Raw genomic sequence first — 18834 nt, forward strand, 5'->3', positions numbered from 1 at the left:
TATCTGTTTGGGGACAGTATTGGAGAGTATAGAGAAATATAGAGATGAACAAGTACTCCATGGGACCCAACAAAGGTGGAAGTCTGAAGCAAAATGCTGTGTGCAGATTGCCTGCTACATTTGCTTACAAATACAACAACAAGATTACATTTGTATAGCGCCTTTCACGTCGGGAGGATCTCCCAAGGCACTGGACAGTGTACAGCATTTCAGAGCTGGGGTCGGGGGGAGAAGGGAGGGGAGGGGAAGGGGGGTGGCCGATGACATGATGGAAGAGGAGGGATTTGAGGCGGGACTTGAAGGAGGCTGAGGAGGAGGTAAGGCGGAGTGATTGGAGGATGGAATTGCAAAGGTTTGGGGGCAGAGTGGTTGAAGGCTCTCCCGGCAATGGTGGGGCAGGTGGGTCGGGGGCATGGAGCAGGCCAGAGCCGGCTGAGTGGAGGGAGCAGGTGGGTTGGTAGAGGTACAGTCACTAAACTTTACAACATAAGTACTGTGAAGCATTTTGAGGTGTTCCAACATGATCAACCTTGAATTATTGTTATTATAATAGTGTGTATGCTGTTGTGGCTGGAGAAAGGATTGTGTCTGTGGAGAAAGTGGGGATTGAGGTTGAAAAGTGAATATCTGGAATTGGAAGAATATTTCTTCATTTTTGCTGATTTTCCTTTGAGGTTTGAGAACTTCTTTAAAGGAGCCAGGACAGACAGAGTGGGCTGAATGATTTTGTTCTCTTCTTCTGTGCTGTGAATTTCTATGGTTCTATCGTCTATTTGGAACTTTGGCCCAGCAGACAGTAGTTGAGGTGAAGCCTATAATAGGGTTGGTTAAGCACTCAAAGGGTGGTGAATGTATGGAACTCACAACCCCAAAGGGCTGTTGACTCTCAGTCCTTGAACATATTCAAGACTGAGATAGATAGATTTCTTATTGCAAAAGGGATTAAGGGATATGGGGATAAGGCAGGGTCAGGTTATTAGCTGGAGTTAGATTAGAAGATCAGCCATGATTGAATGGCGGGGCAGGCTCGTAGGGCCGAATGGCCTACTCCTGCTCCTACATGTTATGTTATGGTCTGTGCAGAAAGTGGGCTTGATGGCTGAGTGGCCTTTTCATGTTGCTCGTTTTCTTAGGTACTGCGTGTTTTTAACTGGTTAAACTCCAGCAATATCTCAATGTACACTCTGTAGTCCCCAAACCTTGGCTCTTGCCAACCTGTGCCTAATTATTATCGAGATTAAGAAAGCATCCTTCTAGGGAGAGAGCACACATCCCATTACAGACACTTAGAATTTTCCATGTGTAGGTGGCATTCATATGTGGACCTCTATCTGGTTTAGCATGAAGATGGGTTTCCATATGTGTCAGACCGATCAAAAAACTACACCATGTGGTTAATACTGCATGTTTATACAATATAAATCAAAAAAATCAGCCACATGGCCTGCTGTTGTTCCTAGATGATTTGCTTTGAAGCCCATCAATTTCCATTTCCTTCTGGTGCTTATAAAACCACTGACAGCACAATTGACAATAATTACTGAGAAGTGCTTTGAGACATTTTGACCAATAAGGTGCTATAAAAATGCAAATTGTTTTATCTTTCTAGTACATTGTACTTTTTATTTTTTTAAAATCTCAAATCTCATGCTTCCTGAAATATAGTTTTCATTTTGATGGGATTTTACATTTCATTTATCTACAATTGCATCCAGTGCACTATACACCATGCTCACTAACCAAGTTCAAGTGGACCAATTTTCAGTTGTGAATCATTTAAATTGTATTATTATAGGTTATATTCTTTTAGATAATTGATTTTGCCATTGATGTGCAGATCATGTGAGATTTTGGAATATAGCATTCTAAAGTTTAGACAGTAACTGTATACATAGTTGCCCTCACAGGGCAATTCAGCTTGCTTTTTGTCAGTCAAAATAGCTGCTGCTAAATCATCTGAACCTGAGATAAGTGATTCTGCTGTAAAAACAGCTGCTTAAGTACACAGGATGTGCAGTCATGTATATGTCAGCTAGCAGCAAGACATCAGTGTAGGTATAATAGGAGGGAGAATGGGCTGCTGTAAAGCTATTAGATTTAATGCCTGGTTGAACATGTTAATTCTTCAAAATGGAAAATGCAAGAATGCACAATCCAGTTCTGCAACCTCTAAGAATTCTGATGTGCTGATCTAAATTATTAACTTGCATCTTAAAAGATCTGTAACTAAAGTTTTTCAATAACTAGGTTGAACTTTCAACTCTATATACTCCTGGAACTGACTTAGCAATCCTCTTTCTTCTAAGGGGAGGTCATACAGCATTGCCAGTGCTGTGCAAATGGAGCACTACAGCAGTAATGTGGAAGATTTCTCTGTTAACGTGTTTTCTGTGACTCCCTGTCAACCCAGGAGCCCTGGAGTCCAGGTATCCGATGGTGACAAGGCTGGGGCCACCCTGCTGTTCTCTGGTGTCTTTTTGGTCCTGGTGGGCATAACATTCACAATCATGGGCTGGATTAAATATTACGGTACCACTCAGTTAGAATGGACCCAGTTGCTGGGACCCATCTTGCTTTCCGTGGGAGTCACTTTTGTTCTGATTGCTGTCTGCAAGTTCAGAATGTTAACCTGCAAGACCTGCAAGAGCATGAATGAGAGCGCAGAAGAGGCAGAGCAGCCCCCCTGTGGACAGTCCTTTGTTTTCACTGGGATTAACCAGCCTATAACCTTCCACGGAGCTACTGTTGTTCAATATATTCCTCCTCCATATGCATCTCCAGCTCAGGATGGCGTCACCATGAACTCTGCCCGTTTGCCATCAGCCAACAATTCTCAGAGTGCTAACCCACCTAGCATTGTTACAGGGACAGTCCCATGTCCCCCTCAGTACTACACCATCTTTCCTCTGGATAGCACAGCCTTTACAGGAGATGAGAATTGCCCACCTTACCAAGGGCCAGATGCCGATGTGATCAGGTATGTTCTCCATTCCATTTACTTACCTCTAACAGAGGACACTCAAAAGTGCTGAAATGGTGCTGATAAAGAACCCATGATCTAAAGAAATTAAAATGGTTTGGCATTCATTTTAAGTTGTACAAAATACTGGAGTTACTTTGGTTTTACATGCCACTTGTGGACCTATGAATTCTTTTGCAGTTTGCTTATTCCTTAATAAAAGTTTCACACTCTGCTGCCTACAACAGACTCTGACTGTTGGAAGGCATGGGCCAGTGAAAGTGGGGGAAAAATAGTCAGTATAACCCTCATAGATACATCTTATATACCCCACCATCTAGACAAACACAGGCAGGATGTTATTATATAAAAACGGGCACTTGTGATAAACACACAGTATAATTATTTACCTTCAAACTTCAAATATTCCCACTGCAACATAGCTGGCCTTAAATTCCACAGTGTTCACCTGTTTGTCTTAAAAAAATTAAGATGGTGCACAATTGTGGAAAATTCTTAAATTTAGTTTCAATATGGAAGCCAGTTTTCCACGGTTCTTATAAAGAACTGACCTCCAAATTAAGACTGAAGTAAAAAAAAATCCAAAATTCTGCACGATCTTAAATGTAAGACAAAGGTAAAATTTGAGACCAATTTGTTGTGAACAAGTCATGCCCAGACCCAACGGTTTCTCAAAAAAAAACCACTACTGAGAGAGGTAGCTTACATTTGCTTTGATTTTGTAAGTGGCTCTTTTAATTTCACTAGGTCACATCATGTGTCTAAGATGTACTTAAAATCATTTAAATAAGTTAAATACACAACATTGGATTTTCTTGCTCGATATGAGCACACGAGTAAAAAATGCTTCAGCACCAACGAGTGGAATGACAGAAATAGAATGAAATGAAACAAACGCAGGGTCCCTCTCACTCCCATTGTGGCCTCTGTTTGTGCTTTTATCGGTTTATATCAATGTCTTGCTTTCAATTATGTGGAAAAAATTTCCAAAGCAATTCAATATCCATAAAAAGCCACACACAAAAGCTTTAATGACTTCAGTCTGAATGCTATCACCACAACTAATAATATAAATTTGAAAGCAATGGACCGACCGAGGAGTTTAGGATATGCCTCGTTTATGTCATTTTTCCATTTAAGGAAACTTGGAAGTTTGTAGTAAATCTCTCAATCCATTCCCATCCTCTTTTAATTTCTAATTTTTTCTACGCAAAGATAGTGCAAATGCAGGCTTTGAATAAATTACCCCAAAGGAGGTGACCCATCAGTGAAAAAACAATCACAATTATCAGTGGCAGAAGCCTTTCTCCTTAATCTCACCATCCACTTGTTTCAGCGAAAGGACTTCAAGCAGCCCACTAGCTCTGCAGTCCTGATCTTCTGTATGAGTTCTGCCTCGACGATTGTTTTCATGCTAATTGGAAAAATGTGGACACCTTAATAATAAATCCAACAGCACGAGCGAAGGATGCACCCCACTTTCTTAATCTCGATAATAATTAGGTGCAGGTTGGCAACTGAAATGGCACAAATGTGCCTGTAGTTAGTGGCAAAGCTACAGGCTCACTCTGATAAGTTTTACTTTTATTATTCCTCATAGTTTGATCATTTATATCAGAGTCAGAAATGTAACCTAGTTGCATAGAAAATACATGGTATGATCAAGCTCTATTATAAAGTAGTGGTCCATATGTGCATGTATGTGTGTGGGGGGGCTGGTGTCCATAAAATTTCAACGCAAGGAGTTGGCAACCAAATGGCTTGGAAATTATCTATTTTGTAGCGCAGGCACCAGCCAGGGCACGGAAAGCGAGCTGACCACTGGCCGGCTTTTTAGATTTTGGTGAATAAATGTCAGGGAGCTCACCCATTGAGGTGCATTGTAACAGCATTCGTGGAGTCCTGTAGCTCAGTGGTTAGAGCACTCGCTTTGCAAGCGAGAGACCTGAGTTCAATTCCAGGCAGGGCGAAACCTTGGGCAAGTTTCCTTACTCCACACGCCTAATAATAATCCCTCCAAAAACCAAAAAAAAATGATAAATTGGTCATTTTCAATCTACGACTGTTTGTGGGACATTGCTGTGCGCAATTGGCTGCTGCGTTCGCCCACAAATATACAGTCAAGTCACTTTACAGTGTATTCTGTGAAGCGCTTTGGGACGTCCTCCCGACGTGTAAAGCGCTATATCAAATGCAAGGATTATTATTATTATTATTATTATTCTGCTGTACTTGCTTCTGTGTCTGTCTGTATTTTCTGTTCTGATTAATGGGATATTCACATTGCTGGGAACAAATCTTCTGGAGAAAATTGAACTGGACCTCATATAATCGACAGGGGACGTTTATAGTGCCCTTTACACTCATGTTGACGCAGACAGAATTAAAATGTATATGGTAATAAACAAAAGTCACCAAGTTCTATAATAATAATCGCTGCATTTGATATAGTGCCTAATCACGTTATTGAGATGTTTCAAAGCGCTTCACAGAATATACTGTAAAATGAATTGACTGTATATTTTGTGGGCGAAATGTGGCAAAGTGTTGAATTCAAAAATCACTCCATTTATGATCAGTTTCATAAGCACTGGCCAGCTACTTTGTTCCTGTCACTCATGAGGTAAATTGTAATTTGAGAATCCTCTACTTAGATTGTGATTCAAAAGCAAATCAAATGTGATCCGCTCACAAGTTCAAGAGCGGTTTATATGAAGAAGGTCTTTCAGTCCATTTAATCGGATCCTCATTGAATATCCGTCCTACGGTCATTGTCTTTCCATTACAGAATTACGTTGCTTTTCAAATGAGATGACATTAATAAAAAAACTTTTAGTATCTAAAAATGCAAATCGTAGGAGTGAAAGTATTTCAGAATTGGACATAATAAAGTAATGAAGCTTCTGCAGTACTGTTGAATATCTTTGATATGTCCTGTATTACTGTAATACTAGTGCTGTGTTTCCACAGGGCAGAGGGAAACCAGGAGGATTCACAGGCTGTGTTAATAGTTAATGAAGTTCCAGATACAGTAGCACCACCTTCATATGAAGAAATCTTCTCTGTACCCAGTGAGGATTCTACAGAACAAAATTACCTCTGCTGAATTTACCAATTCTCTCTCTCTCTCTCTACTTTAAAAGCAAGCATACAATGTGTTGCAATGGATATTCCTGGAAAGATTATATATTGATAATCAGCTATTTGTACTAGAGTTTAACAATTGTAATTCTAATGTTGTACATTTATACCTAAAAAAAATTAGCAACTGCATAAATATGTTCACAAAGCATTGTAACTATTTAGAACAGATTTTTTTTTATCCCTTATAACAGTAAATAGCTGTTTTTAGTAATTATTTTTTCGTACCATGCTGTGCAAATGTGACAATTTACAAGATTAACTGGAGATAATCTGATGACATGAAAAGACCTACTTCATTCAGACGCACAAAATGTCTTAAATTGTCGCCTCCTTGCTATAAATAACACAACTATTTATAGCAGCTTTGATCACATTGCTTTGTTTTTAATTTGGTGTTTCTTATCATTTCAATATCATTTCAAATGACTGAAGGCTTTGAGTCTGCTTTTTTCACTCTCAGCACACAATATGCAGAAAGCTCACTGTTTGGAAGCTTTTATACATACAGTATTTTCACAAGCTGATGTGAGAATGTTTTAGAAATATGACAAAATAAAAAGAAATTTAGAAGTTCTCAACAGATAATGAAGTGGTAGAATCACAAAATGTTACAGCCCAAATACGGGTCTTTGATCACATAAACTCGTTCTGTTGGTTTCTCCACTTGAGCTAAAGTATAGTCTGATCCCATTCATCTGCTCACACTTTTTCAAACATCTACCTTAACTCCTTTTAAAATAATTATTGGATTCTTCTTCAGCTACAGTCTACAGTAGATGATAATAATAATAATCCTTGCATTTTATATTGCGCCTTATCATGTCTTTGAAGTGCCTCAAAGCCCAAACAAACCGACTTGGGAAGACTGAAACCCCATGTTTTCGTACATTAATACTGTTTTCATATGAATGCATCCAGACTATCAACGTAAATGTATGTATCTTCACAATGGTAATTTAATATAATAAATAATTATATCATCCAAGTGCTTACATCCAAGAGCATGTTTACCTTGGAAAAATTGACTGCAAGTCAGGGCGGGGGATGGAATTGGTGTTAAGACAATATAATCCAGGTGGTTCATTGATTCATCACATTTCATTGTTCCTTCCTGCTTACCTAAAAGAACTTTCATTTAGTACCACATTGTGACTCTGGAAAGCAATTGGTATCCGCAATACAGTAAAGGAAACCATCATGAAAGAGCTTGGAAATCAAGTCGAAGGGATGATGACCATAAACAGAATGATCAGTGAAGTTAGCTTATTCTTTTGCTCAGCTTCATCTTGCAGCACTTTAAGAATGTGGAGAAGATGGAGGTTCAGATGCAATCCTCTGCTAAAACACAGCGATGTACTCCATAGCTTCTTTACTGCTGGATTGAGCCCTTCCTCTTGTAGCCTATGTATTTCACTTATCTTTGTTGGAAGTCTTCCCATTTAGAAGGGCACTGTTAAAAATACTCTTCAGTCACTGGTTGTTGAGGGAAGCACCGTTGTTTGGATCATTAGGCAAAGCCACAGTAATTGGCAAAAAGAAAAGATTCCATTCACCAGGAATCTGACAACTAAGCGGGAGGGGGGACATTAGAAAAGTTGAAAGTAAGTCTCTGACTAGAGGAGCTACTTTTGGCTACATAGATGCGAGAGACGGATATTTCTGTTGCATCTGTTTATCTCCTATAGCTTCATTAGAAGAGCTTTCCATTTAGAAGGCCCTGACCATTTCCCCCTCCTTGCTCCCTCCCTTCCCTCACCCTGACCATTTCCCCCCTGCTCGGGTCATGACCCAACTGTGCAGCGCCTTGGGACGTCCTCCTGACGTGAAAGGCGCTTTATAAATGGAATCTTGTTGTTGTTGTTGTTGTTGTATCCTTCAGTCACTGGTTGTTGAGGGAAGTGCCATAATATGGAGCACTAGGCAAAACCATCAAAGTAGTTGGGTAAAAGAAAACATTTTGAGATGTCCTCCTAACTATTATTATTTTTGTCTGAAAACAGAAATAGCTGAAATGAAAGAAAGCTTGACTTAAAAGTAATAATAATCCTTGCATTTGATATTAAAGTAACAGGTTCATATATTAGTGCTGGTGTCAGAGGCTCAGAAAAACTAGAATTTGAATAGCAAACCAACTCTCTTCTGAATCACACCTGTTAATAAGGAACAATTTATTAATTACTCCAATAAAGTGACTGTTTGCACCACAAAAAAGCTCCTATGAATTTGGCATATATTTTAATGAAATTAGTCTAAAAAACTGTCTATTGGCAATTCGATATCAATGTACAATGTACAAATATCAATCAATTCGTTATCATGTACATCTGTGCTAACATCTGGATACAGATTATATACTCTCAAAGATGTGCTTCAAAGTTACAACCCCCAGGCAAATGATTGCACAATCTTCATTCAGGCCGGCAGCGTTTATGACCTGCAAAAATAGACAATGTCTCAACATCATTGGATCTGTGCACTGACCATGAATTCATGTGAATGACCATCAGAATGGAGTCCAGCACGTATTTGAAAATTAAAACACAAGGTAGGGAGGAAGCAAAGAGTAGAAAGTTCAGAAAATAAAATGTTTCTTCGAGAAAGTACTCTGCAAGTCAAGACTACGTCTTCTTGACTCAAGCACTATAGGTGTCAGCTTGGCTCAGCTGGTAGCATGCTTGCTGCTGGGTCAGATGTTTGTGTATTGGAGCCCCTTGAATGCATAATCACCCAGTGATACTTGAGTGCAGTACATGGAAGAGTGAGTGCTACATTGTCAGAGTTGCAATCTCTCGGATGACATGTTTAAACCAAAGTCCCATTTGCCTGTTCAGGTGGACTTTAAAAATCCCATGACTATTCAGAGGAAAGTGTGTTTATCCCAGTGTTCTGGTCAACATTCCTCCAGATTAACTGGTCATTCACCTCATGCTATTTGTGAAATCATTTTTACGCAAATGGCTGCTGCATTGCCAGTAAAAACAGTGCCAACAAGAACAATAATTAACTATGAATTGGTTTCATGTGATAAGGCAATAAGGCACTTTCCAAATGTAAGTTTTTTTNATGGAGCTGTTTAGCTAAGTGCACAGTTTTAATTACAGTTTTATCCATATGTAGAAGAGGCAATTAACCTTCCTTTGTTTATGGGTTAAGAGGCAACCAAGCTGATATAAAACCTATATATAGCGAAAATGAAGGTCAACTGTGGCATTTCTAATTTGTTGGTGTAAACAAATGAAGTTAGGAGAAAAGAAATGCTGTTGTTTTTTTTACAATTATTAAAGATGAGTCATTGCGATTGCAAAAGTGAAAACAGGGAAAACTTTGCAAATAGTGCAAATAGCGCCTGACAGTAGAAAATGTAACTTGAGACATGAAATGCATCTCCTGCAGAGAACTTCATATGTGTCACTGAAGACCACTTCAGTTCAGTATTATAGAAACTAATAGGTAAGGTTTTATTTGGTCAGATGGGTGTCTGACACATGTGGAAACCCATCACCCCACTTAAGAGCATCCAAGCCAGACTGAGAATTCTGCATATGCATGCCACCTTTGCATGGAAATGTCCCTGTGTCTGAAATGGGATGTCCACTCTCTCTTTGGAGGCCGGACCCCACTTACCCAATTTCTGGTAAAGTATTAAGTGCAGATTGGCAAAGAGGTTTGGGGACCCAGTGTGTGTTGCAGTTCTGCTGCAATTTAGTTAATGGATAGATAATTATTGAATGAGAATTTCTAGTTTAAATGTAGCCTTTGACAAGACTAAGGTGAGTCTAAATTATCAGGAGTTGCCAAAGCTCATCTCAAGAGTAAGAATGGAACCTATGGATATACAAGAACATTTTTGCATCAAATTGAAAAATAGTAATGCATGTAAATATTTTGTACTTTGCAAAAAATATTATAAAATAATTGTAAATAAAAACTAGTTCCTAAATTCTTCTGTTTCTTCAATTTCACATTATGGCATGCAGAATTGAAAATTTACAGTAGCTGTAACCTGTTTCTAACAGGGATTCTTAGTGCCTTTAGATAGTTTACAGAACCAATAGGTTTAAGAAGATACAATTGTTTGGTACTTCTCTGTGTGCAGGACATTGCTGAATATCATTGCATAGTTCCTAAACAAGACAAGAATAGGACATTTATTTATGTCACCTGATGATGGCGCAGGCATCCTCTCCTTATACAATCAAAATGTAGGTTTGATTGGCAAACGCTGGTGACTTTTTTTGTTTGCTGAGTGTAACAGACTAGAAACAGGAGTCATTTTATGTGAACTATTGGAGCATTTGGCTATAAACTCTCAAGGTCACATTTATAATGGGTTTTTCAATAACTGAGAAACAATGACAGATTCAAAGGTGTGGAAGGAGGGATTGGTAGGGGCCGGGGTGTGAGGGAGAAATAGTGATTAGATTCTAATCACTAAGTTCTGCACTATAAGTAGTTAAGATATCTCACAACGGTCATTATTGCACAATTACATTTTATGATTTGAAATTCGTGCAAAGGCTGGGGAGCTCTAATTGAAAACTGCTGGCTTGAGATGTTGGATTGGGGTTGATGATTTCTGGAGATCATCAAAGTAGAAGGACTGAGAGCCAAACATACAACCTTGGAGAGATAATGCTTTGCCCTCTGCCTTTCTTAATTTTAGTAGCTTTCGAAGGTCACAATCAGTGCTTCCCACCTCTTGTGCAAATATCAATATTGTAGTATTATATTGAAATGACCTTGAATAGTGACACGTAGGAAGAGTCTAGGAACAATGTGGATATTAAATGGCCCTTTGGCGCTATTGGAAAAGATAAAGGAGTATCTATTGGTGTCCTGGACATTATACCTCAAGAAAAAATTCACCTGAGGGATATTTTTTGCGCTTTGTCATGCATAAAAATGGTTACTGTATTTACCTACAAAAAGCCACTACACGGGACAGTAATTAGGTGACATGACAAGACAGCATAAACAGTACATACAAGTTTGCAGAGCCTTAGTTGCAAACAGACAAAGGTGAAATTAAATCCCACCATCAGCAGAATACCATTGCTACAACCTCACGCTCCTTTTCACCATGATCATCATGTCTATTTGAAACGTTTCTCACAAACTGGTTGGAAACCGGTTTTGAAAACATTGCTGATGCTGGTATTCTCATATTATTGCAACTCTGTTTGGGAAAAACCTTCAGTCTTTCTGCCCAATCTATTGTAATTCCACAATCCTTTCGCCTCGGCCCCTCCCTTGCCTCCTTCAGTGCCCATCTCCAGACCTTCCTCTTTGACCGTGCTTTCGGTCATCCTCCTACCCCTACCCTCCTGCTCTCCACCCCTCCTGATCCCAATCTCCAGCTTGGGTACACATCTATGACTGTCCAGCGCTTTGGGACATCCTCCCGATGTGAAAAGCACTATACAAATATAAATTTGTTGTTGTTGTGTGGAGCTGTGCACCATGTTTATCCAAATGGCATTGCGTGCAAGAGAAACAGTGAGGGTTTCGATGGGATTTGATTCATTGCACCGGCTGCTTGTAGAGAAACAGTAAAAGCTTTGCTAAACACTTTGCGATGAAGACAGTACCTTGTAAATATTTTATAGCACTAGATTACACTTCTAAGATGCAATAAAATAAATATAAAAGTGTATTGATTTTCAAAACAGTACATTCATTCTCAGTTAATGGCCCCGCTGTGTTGCTGAGCAAGTTTGTTTTCAAAGAAACATTTGCTCAGGCATTGATTCCGTTTCTATGAATTTGTTTAGTGGAATTGACTGCATAAAGGAAATATCTTTCTTGTAATACGAGGAAACCAGGAAGGCAGTGCACAAAATTAATCATATTATATTTTTTGAGTTGACAGTCACATATATACCAGGACCAGAAATCAGTGCCTGTTCTAAAATAATAACATCAAATACTTGTGGGCATATCAACAACTACAATAACAACAAAAGCTTACATTTATATAGTGTCCTTCGTGCGGAGTAGCATCTAGGAGCGCTTATCATACTGTAAAGGGCAGGATTCTCCACTTAGAATTTAGTTTTGCCAAACGTTTACATCAATCGTTCTGATAGATATTTGCACACTTGAAAGTCAGAGGCTGCTGTCTGCATAATGTTGGTTAATGATGCTGAGGAAGTAAATTTAGAATGATACTTTCAGAGACGCCAAGGCAGCAGAGCAAAACATCAGTTTCATAATTGTGAAAGGCAACACTGGGGCAGAGACCAGCAAGTGTTTCTTTGCACATAGGGCAATAAACAGCTGAAATCAATTTCAAATAAATGCAGAATGCTGGACTCATTTAAGAAATAGGTTGAGGCTGCAATGGAATAACAGTAAGGAGGATGTTCTGGTAAGAAAAGATTAAATGGGCTGAGGGACCTTCTTTGTCCTAACTCATGTGATCAACATGAAAGAAATTGTACTTAATTTTTAGTATTTTTATTCTTCCTAGTTTGTGCAGGTCCCTTAATTCCCATATTTTAAACCAGTCAAAACATACAGGAGCTGCAGTGCAAATCTCACAAGCTAAGCAGATGAATGTTGTATGTACCATGGTAAAACCTACAACTATAAAGTGTTAACATCTTTTTTTGCTGATGCCACTTCCTCCCTCACACACTGAACTAATCTCACGCTTCTTTTCATTGAACTCCATCTTGAACATGACCTTCTTATCCTTATACTGTATTCCCGTAGATCTAAATCCCAAAGCCCTAGTGCCTTTTTCAAAGGTTTTATCCATCTGGCTCACTGCATTCAGTGACCTGTGAATATGTACTCCTCAATCCCTCTGTTCTTCTATCCCTTTAAGATTAAATTATAGGTTGTTCCTATGTTTTTCCTCCCGAAATGAACTAATCTCACACTTCTTTTAATTGAATTCCATCTGCCACTTGTGTGCCCATTCAGCCATCCTATCAATATCTACACATATTTTATTTTGATCTTACTTGGTGCTTACTATTCCCCCTACTTTTGTAATATCTGCAAACTTTGAAATTTTTTCCTCAATTCATAAGTCCAAATTTGATGGAAACATCATTGTTCATTGCTGTCCTTCACATAAAATCACCCATATTATTTCATCATCCTGAAAACTCCACATAAATCTGCTTCTAAATGTCTTTTTTTTAATCAGTTCCGTGGTTTCCCCATGACCCAACATTAATGGACTACAGTAAACTGGGCTGAGATCCAACATTTCGCTTTATAAAATTTAATATGGTCACAGCTGAAGTTTGAGCAGGTCATGAAAAATAAGCATATGTGAACTGACTTTCTGTGACTGGGAGTAATGTACAGGCAAGTCAGATTCGTATGAGCAGATGTTAGAATTACTATAGGTGGGCAGTTGACTTCAAGCCAAACTTGCAGTGCTATGATTTTGTACATAAATAGAAAGCATTAGGACAGTTATACTGCTGTAAAACACAAGTGTGGCTATTCGACTTCTTTGACTTGTTCTCAGACCTATAATTTCCGTCACTGGGTTTCCGTCACTCACGTTCAAATTTGGCTTCTATGTGAGAAATGTTCATGCTGAGTTTCTGATGCATGGGAAACATATCACCGTGCTTAAGAGTGTTCAAACCAGTCAGAGTTCCACGTATATATGCACCTACATGGGGTAATTTCCATGTGTCTGGACTGGAATATGCATTCTCTCCCTGGAGGGACACACCCTGCTTACCTAATTCTGGGAAGTATTAGGCACACAAATGAGCAAGAGTCAAGGACTTGCGGACCCCAGAGAATTGGGTACAACTGAAGTTTAGCCAACTAAAATCCCATTGTTTGCATTGGCAAGCTTCCGCTGCTTGTTCAACTAGAACCACCCTCTCTTGTGGTAAAATTGCCTTGCAGTGTTAACAGGAGCTGAGTGGGAAGAATCTCTGCTTCCTGAGATGAACAGCAATTCTGCCAAAGATACATGACCATCACCTTTAGAAAGCAATGTACTTTGTTATTCTACAGGTCGCACAGTATTTGGAGATTACTATTCTTGTGTGTAGGCCTGACTCAGTTGATAGCACTCTAACCTCTGAATTAGAAGATGAAACATTAAACCAAGGTCCTATTTGACTGTTCAGGTAGATGTAAAAGATTTCATGGCCCTATTCTAAAAATGAAGGGAGTTTCTCCCAGTGCCCTGGCCAACAGTCCGTCAAATAAATTTCGTCATTAATTTTACAGCTGTTTGTAGTCACTGTGCACAATTGGGCTGCCACATTCACCTACAATTTACAGTCACTGCATTTCACAGTAAAATCCTATGAACTGCTTTGGGATGTCCTCCCGACATAAAAGGCGCTATACCAAATGCAAGGATTATTATTGTAATACTATTATAAATGCTGAATAAACTCTTATAGGGGGAACTTTAGACCTGAGAAAAGTCTTCAAGATTCCTGCTTATTTGGGGAGTAATTTGGCTCCAGATTTGGTGGCATTATATTCTGAAGTTCCACCTACTTTAATACTGTTATTAGTCCTAAAATTTATGAATGAGTAGAATTATTGCAATATTTTAAATTCAGTCTGGTTTATCATTAAGACGTGCAGAAACCCAGGTTCCAAATTGAGACTGAATTTAAGAATTGTCCATAATTCTGCATGATTTTAAACATTAAGACAAAATCATTTTACAGACCAAACATAAGGCAGAATTTCAGGCCATATATTTCACACACCTAATATAATGTTGTAGTTATGTGAGTGCCAATAGAAGCTCTGGTTAAAAGCAACCTTTGGAGATCAATTTTGGCTATTCTGCTCCATTTGATAATGTTTACAAACTTTGAGCAAACAGGATCAGAGCATTGGAACATCAGAACATTGATAACAGAAACAAATTTGCCCCATCATGATGATTTTTCACCCCTTCAAAGACAGTCATTAAAATGGGTTTGCAATTGTTTGGAAAACAGTACAATTCAATTTATTAAGGCCAATACAGAGGAATGCAAGAAATAGTCCACAGATGAAAAGGCATTTCTGAATGTGGGTTCTTTATTATGCTCTAGTTGATAGCATTAGCCAACATTTGGAAATGAATCACAGCTTTCAGTTTTTTCTGTATGTCCTTTTAATTTAATTTTCTCTGAGTTACCTGGCATCAATGCTGACGTCTTTCAGTATCTTCCTGGCCCCACAAATTACAGTGCTGACAATTCTTTTATCAGCAAATAAAATTATTCCGATTTGGAAAATGTAGCAATCTTAATGTAAGCAGCTGTTCGGAAAGAAGCTATTTGATATGTGAAACAACAATCAGAATCTGCATTTATTTGATAATTTTGCTTTTTGTAGTTGCAGCTTCGGAACAAGCACATGACCACTAGCTTTGAACAGTCAAAGCACACATCAAACGGCTGCATTAGGAAAGTAAATTACTTTTCTTCATGAGGAGTTGAAAGCGTATCCAGGTAACATCAAGGTCTTGACTAGGTACAAACATTCCCTTAATAGCCTCATTACATCATGAAAGCCATAAAGCTGCATCTGAAATGGTTATAAAATTGATATTCTCTCTGACCGTAACGAAAAGCAATTTTAACATTTTTTGTGGTGCTTGTCATACTAGCCATGTATTCTGCTGATGTTAAATATATTTAAAAGTTAATGTTGATACCTACATATTTGTGTTAAGGTTTAGATGTCACCCTGGCTGATTTGGTAGCACATTCACCTCTGTCAGAAGGTTGTGAATTCAAGCCCTGTGACAGGATTTGAACTCACAGTCTAGGCTGACACTCCAATGCAGTGCTGAGGGAGTGCTGCAGTGATGCAGGTGATGTCCTCCAGTTGAAACGTTAAATTGAGATCCCATCTGCCTGTTTGGGTGGATGTTAGAAATCTCATGGCACTATTCGAAAAAAAGTTTCTCCTGGTGTCTTGGGCAACAAACTCCAAAATAAAATTGGTCATTCACTTCATGGCTGTGTGTGGGACATTGCTATTTGCATATTGGCTAGCACATTTGCCTACAAAGATACAGTTATTACACTTCACAATAAAGATCATGGGAAGCGTTTAGAGATGTCTTGACAAATGATAAGGCGCTTGATCAAATGCAATGCATTTGAGCAGCATTGAATGTAATGAAGAGCGGTGGAATGACACTTGTGATTGTCCCTCTCCACTAAGCTGCCAATGCCAGAACCTCACTGTGGGAAACACCATCCAGAGGTCAAGCAATTCCTTGCGGGTAAATCACAAGAGTGCCTTGTGCCTACTATGAGAACTCTGGTTAAAGCCTGTCACTTGAAGGCTCACCCATTTTCTTGACAGGAGTGAATTCAGCGGTACCTGGGAAAAGGAAATAAAATAACATGAAAATAACCTGAAAGTAAAGATGGCTTGTAAATTTCTCTTTACACAAACGTGTGTATGGAGAAGTTAGGGAGACCTGCAAGAAGTGCATTTAAAATGTCCAGGTGGGAGATAACAAAGACTTTAATAAGATATGACTTAATAGATATTGGAAACATTTCAGTAAGATCTAAGTTGTGATTTTAAATGAAAAAACAAATTGAGTACAAGTCTGCTAGGCTGCCCCCTGCTGAATCCTGTGAAAATGCAAATACCTTATTGAAAGATGAAAATGTATAGATTGCTGTTTGAGATTTGCAATGCAACATTTTTTTGTAGAGCAACAATATTTTAAAATAAGAAACAATTTTTCAATAATGAAAATATTTCTGAAAAAGATATTGGGGTGAAAAATGCAACATGCTTTGTGATAATACAGTTTTGTCATGTTTTTCATCCCATTGTTTGCCCACATTTATTTACTAAAAATACAGTTTTGAGATTACCTTTCAATGTACTTTTAAAAAAATCATTTGCATAGACTTCAGTGATGTCAACAATGTAGTAATATATTTACATTCAATACAGCGCCTTATATAGTTGGGGGTCTCAAAGTGCTTCACAAGATTTTGCTGTGAAATGTAGTGAGGTTTTGTAGGCAAAATGCGGCAGCTAATTTGTGCACAGCAATATCCCACAGATGTGAAGTTCATAATCAATTTAATCTGAGGGATTGTTGACCAAGAAACTCTCTTCTCCTTTTGAATAGTGCCATAGGATCTTTAACATCCACCTGAACGGGTAGACAGGTCTTTGGTTTAACATCTCATCCGAAGAACAGCATCTCTGACAACGCAGCACATCCCCAGCAATGCATTGGAGTTTCAGCCTAGACTGTGAGTTCGAAGTCTGGACATGGACCTTCTGCCTAAGAGGCGAGAGCACTACCAACTGTGCCAGGCCAAGCTGATACCGCATATAATGTAACATAATATAATAATATAAAATAATGTAATCCTTGGCATTATATGTTTCTCATCACAACTGTCAAAAATCAGCTAAAAATATACCTCATTTCCTTTGAGCGGCAACAACGCCTTTCAGGTCAGAAGGACGTCCCAAGGTACAGGAGGTCTTCAGAAACAGCACTTGCACAGAACCATACGGCTTAACTTTTTATTTACAGATCTTAAGTTTAAATGAAGCCAGAGTTGCAATGATTCAAATGGAAGGATTATAATTATTATTATTTGGGTATTATTATTCCAGATCATGTTCAGATGTTTTTGAACGACTGAAAATCAAATGACAGGTCACACAATTTAATTTTTTTTCCCTTCTGGAGTATGATTCCAAAGTTTAAAGTAACTTTTACTCAGAAACATCCCAGAGACGAGGTAGGGAAACCTGTTGATAAGTCAGAATTTAAAGGGAAAAAATCTGTTTTTCCCCCCTCCTCCTCTCCCGAGGCATGTTGATTTCTTTTTTCCTTTTAATGGTATATGGGTCCTAACAAAAGACTCTTAGATATTTCCAAGGTGTCTTTCTGTTTTGGGGCTCAAAGAAGGCCTGTAGAGTAGAGCAACAAATACTGAGGTCTCTAATTTCCTCTGAAGTCTAAGGAACAAGCTATAAAGCAGAGACTCTGTCAACATTGCACAACCTACATAAACTATTAAAAGAGGAATTTATGGCTGTGGTTATCTGCCTACTGAAATAATGTTGTTACAAGGCTGCCCTAGCAAACCATCAGTCCATATTGCGTGATCAAAATCAAAGAAGCTGAAATCTAAGTAATGAGATTGTTCACAAGCAGAGTCAGATAATAACGTATAGAAGGTGTTAGTTAACAGAGGTGTCTTCAGAGAGCCCTTTAAGATGATGCATTGGTGATTTCAGCCATTTTGGGTTTTATATTTCTTCACATGCCATTTCAGGCAATCATTGACAGCCTCCTTTTTATAACCTTCAATAGCACTTTTCAAATGCACTCGAGTAACTCCTGTCCCAGTCTGTACATAAAGCTAGAGCTTCATCCGAAGGACAGCATCTCCAACAATGCAGCACATGCCCAACACTGCATTGGAGTGCCAGCCTAGACCGGGAGTTCAGAATCCCAATTTGGGGCTGGAGCCAACAACCTTCTCACTCAGAGGCAAGAGTGCTATAAACTGAGTCAGCGTTATGCAACCAATAAACCATCGAACAAGAAAAAGATGCCATATAATCAAATGCAAGGATTATTATAATTGTAATTGTTGTAGATTGCAGAGAATTCTTGAGTCGCAAGGATGCACTAGTACTTATGGACAGCGACTGATTTGATATCAATGAATCATGTTGTGAACCACTGCTTTTTAATAATAATAAACCTTGCTTTT

The 18834-nt window shown here is 38.6% G+C and overlaps 2 protein-coding genes across 2 annotated transcripts in view; both read left to right on the forward strand.

The window, feature by feature from the left end:
• Window positions 1-17246, forward strand: part of LOC103182717 (transmembrane protein 171) — a 45142-nt gene extending 27896 nt beyond the window's left edge. Inside the window, exons 4-5 of the mRNA XM_042331687.1 lie at window positions 15452-15567; window positions 17223-17246. Coding sequence (XP_042187621.1) covers window positions 15452-15476 — 25 coding nt within the window. The 3' untranslated portion in view covers window positions 15477-15567; window positions 17223-17246. The remainder of the gene's footprint in view (window positions 1-15451; window positions 15568-17222) is intronic.
• On the forward strand, window positions 428-7212 carry tmem174 (transmembrane protein 174). Its single transcript, XM_042334663.1, has 3 exons — window positions 428-449; window positions 2307-2977; window positions 5951-7212. The coding sequence occupies exons 2-3, from the start codon at window positions 2340-2342 to the stop codon at window positions 6084-6086; spliced, it is 774 nt and encodes a 257-aa protein (XP_042190597.1). The 5' UTR covers window positions 428-449; window positions 2307-2339; the 3' UTR covers window positions 6087-7212.
• Window positions 17247-18834: the final 1588 nt, after the last annotated feature.

Source organism: Callorhinchus milii, unplaced genomic scaffold (assembly GCF_018977255.1).
Source record: "Callorhinchus milii isolate IMCB2004 unplaced genomic scaffold, IMCB_Cmil_1.0 Scaffold1, whole genome shotgun sequence".
Taxonomy (NCBI): Eukaryota; Metazoa; Chordata; class Chondrichthyes; order Chimaeriformes; family Callorhinchidae; genus Callorhinchus; species Callorhinchus milii.

Excerpts from the sequence above, each read along its gene's own strand:
- tmem174 (XM_042334663.1), top strand. The coding sequence starts at position 2,340 with ATGGAGCACTACAGCAGTAATGTGGAAGATTTCTCTGTTAACGTGTTT. Across the intron at positions 2,978-5,950 it reads CCAGATGCCGATGTGATCAG|GGCAGAGGGAAACCAGGAGG; the intron begins GTATGTTCTCCA and ends GTGTTTCCACAG.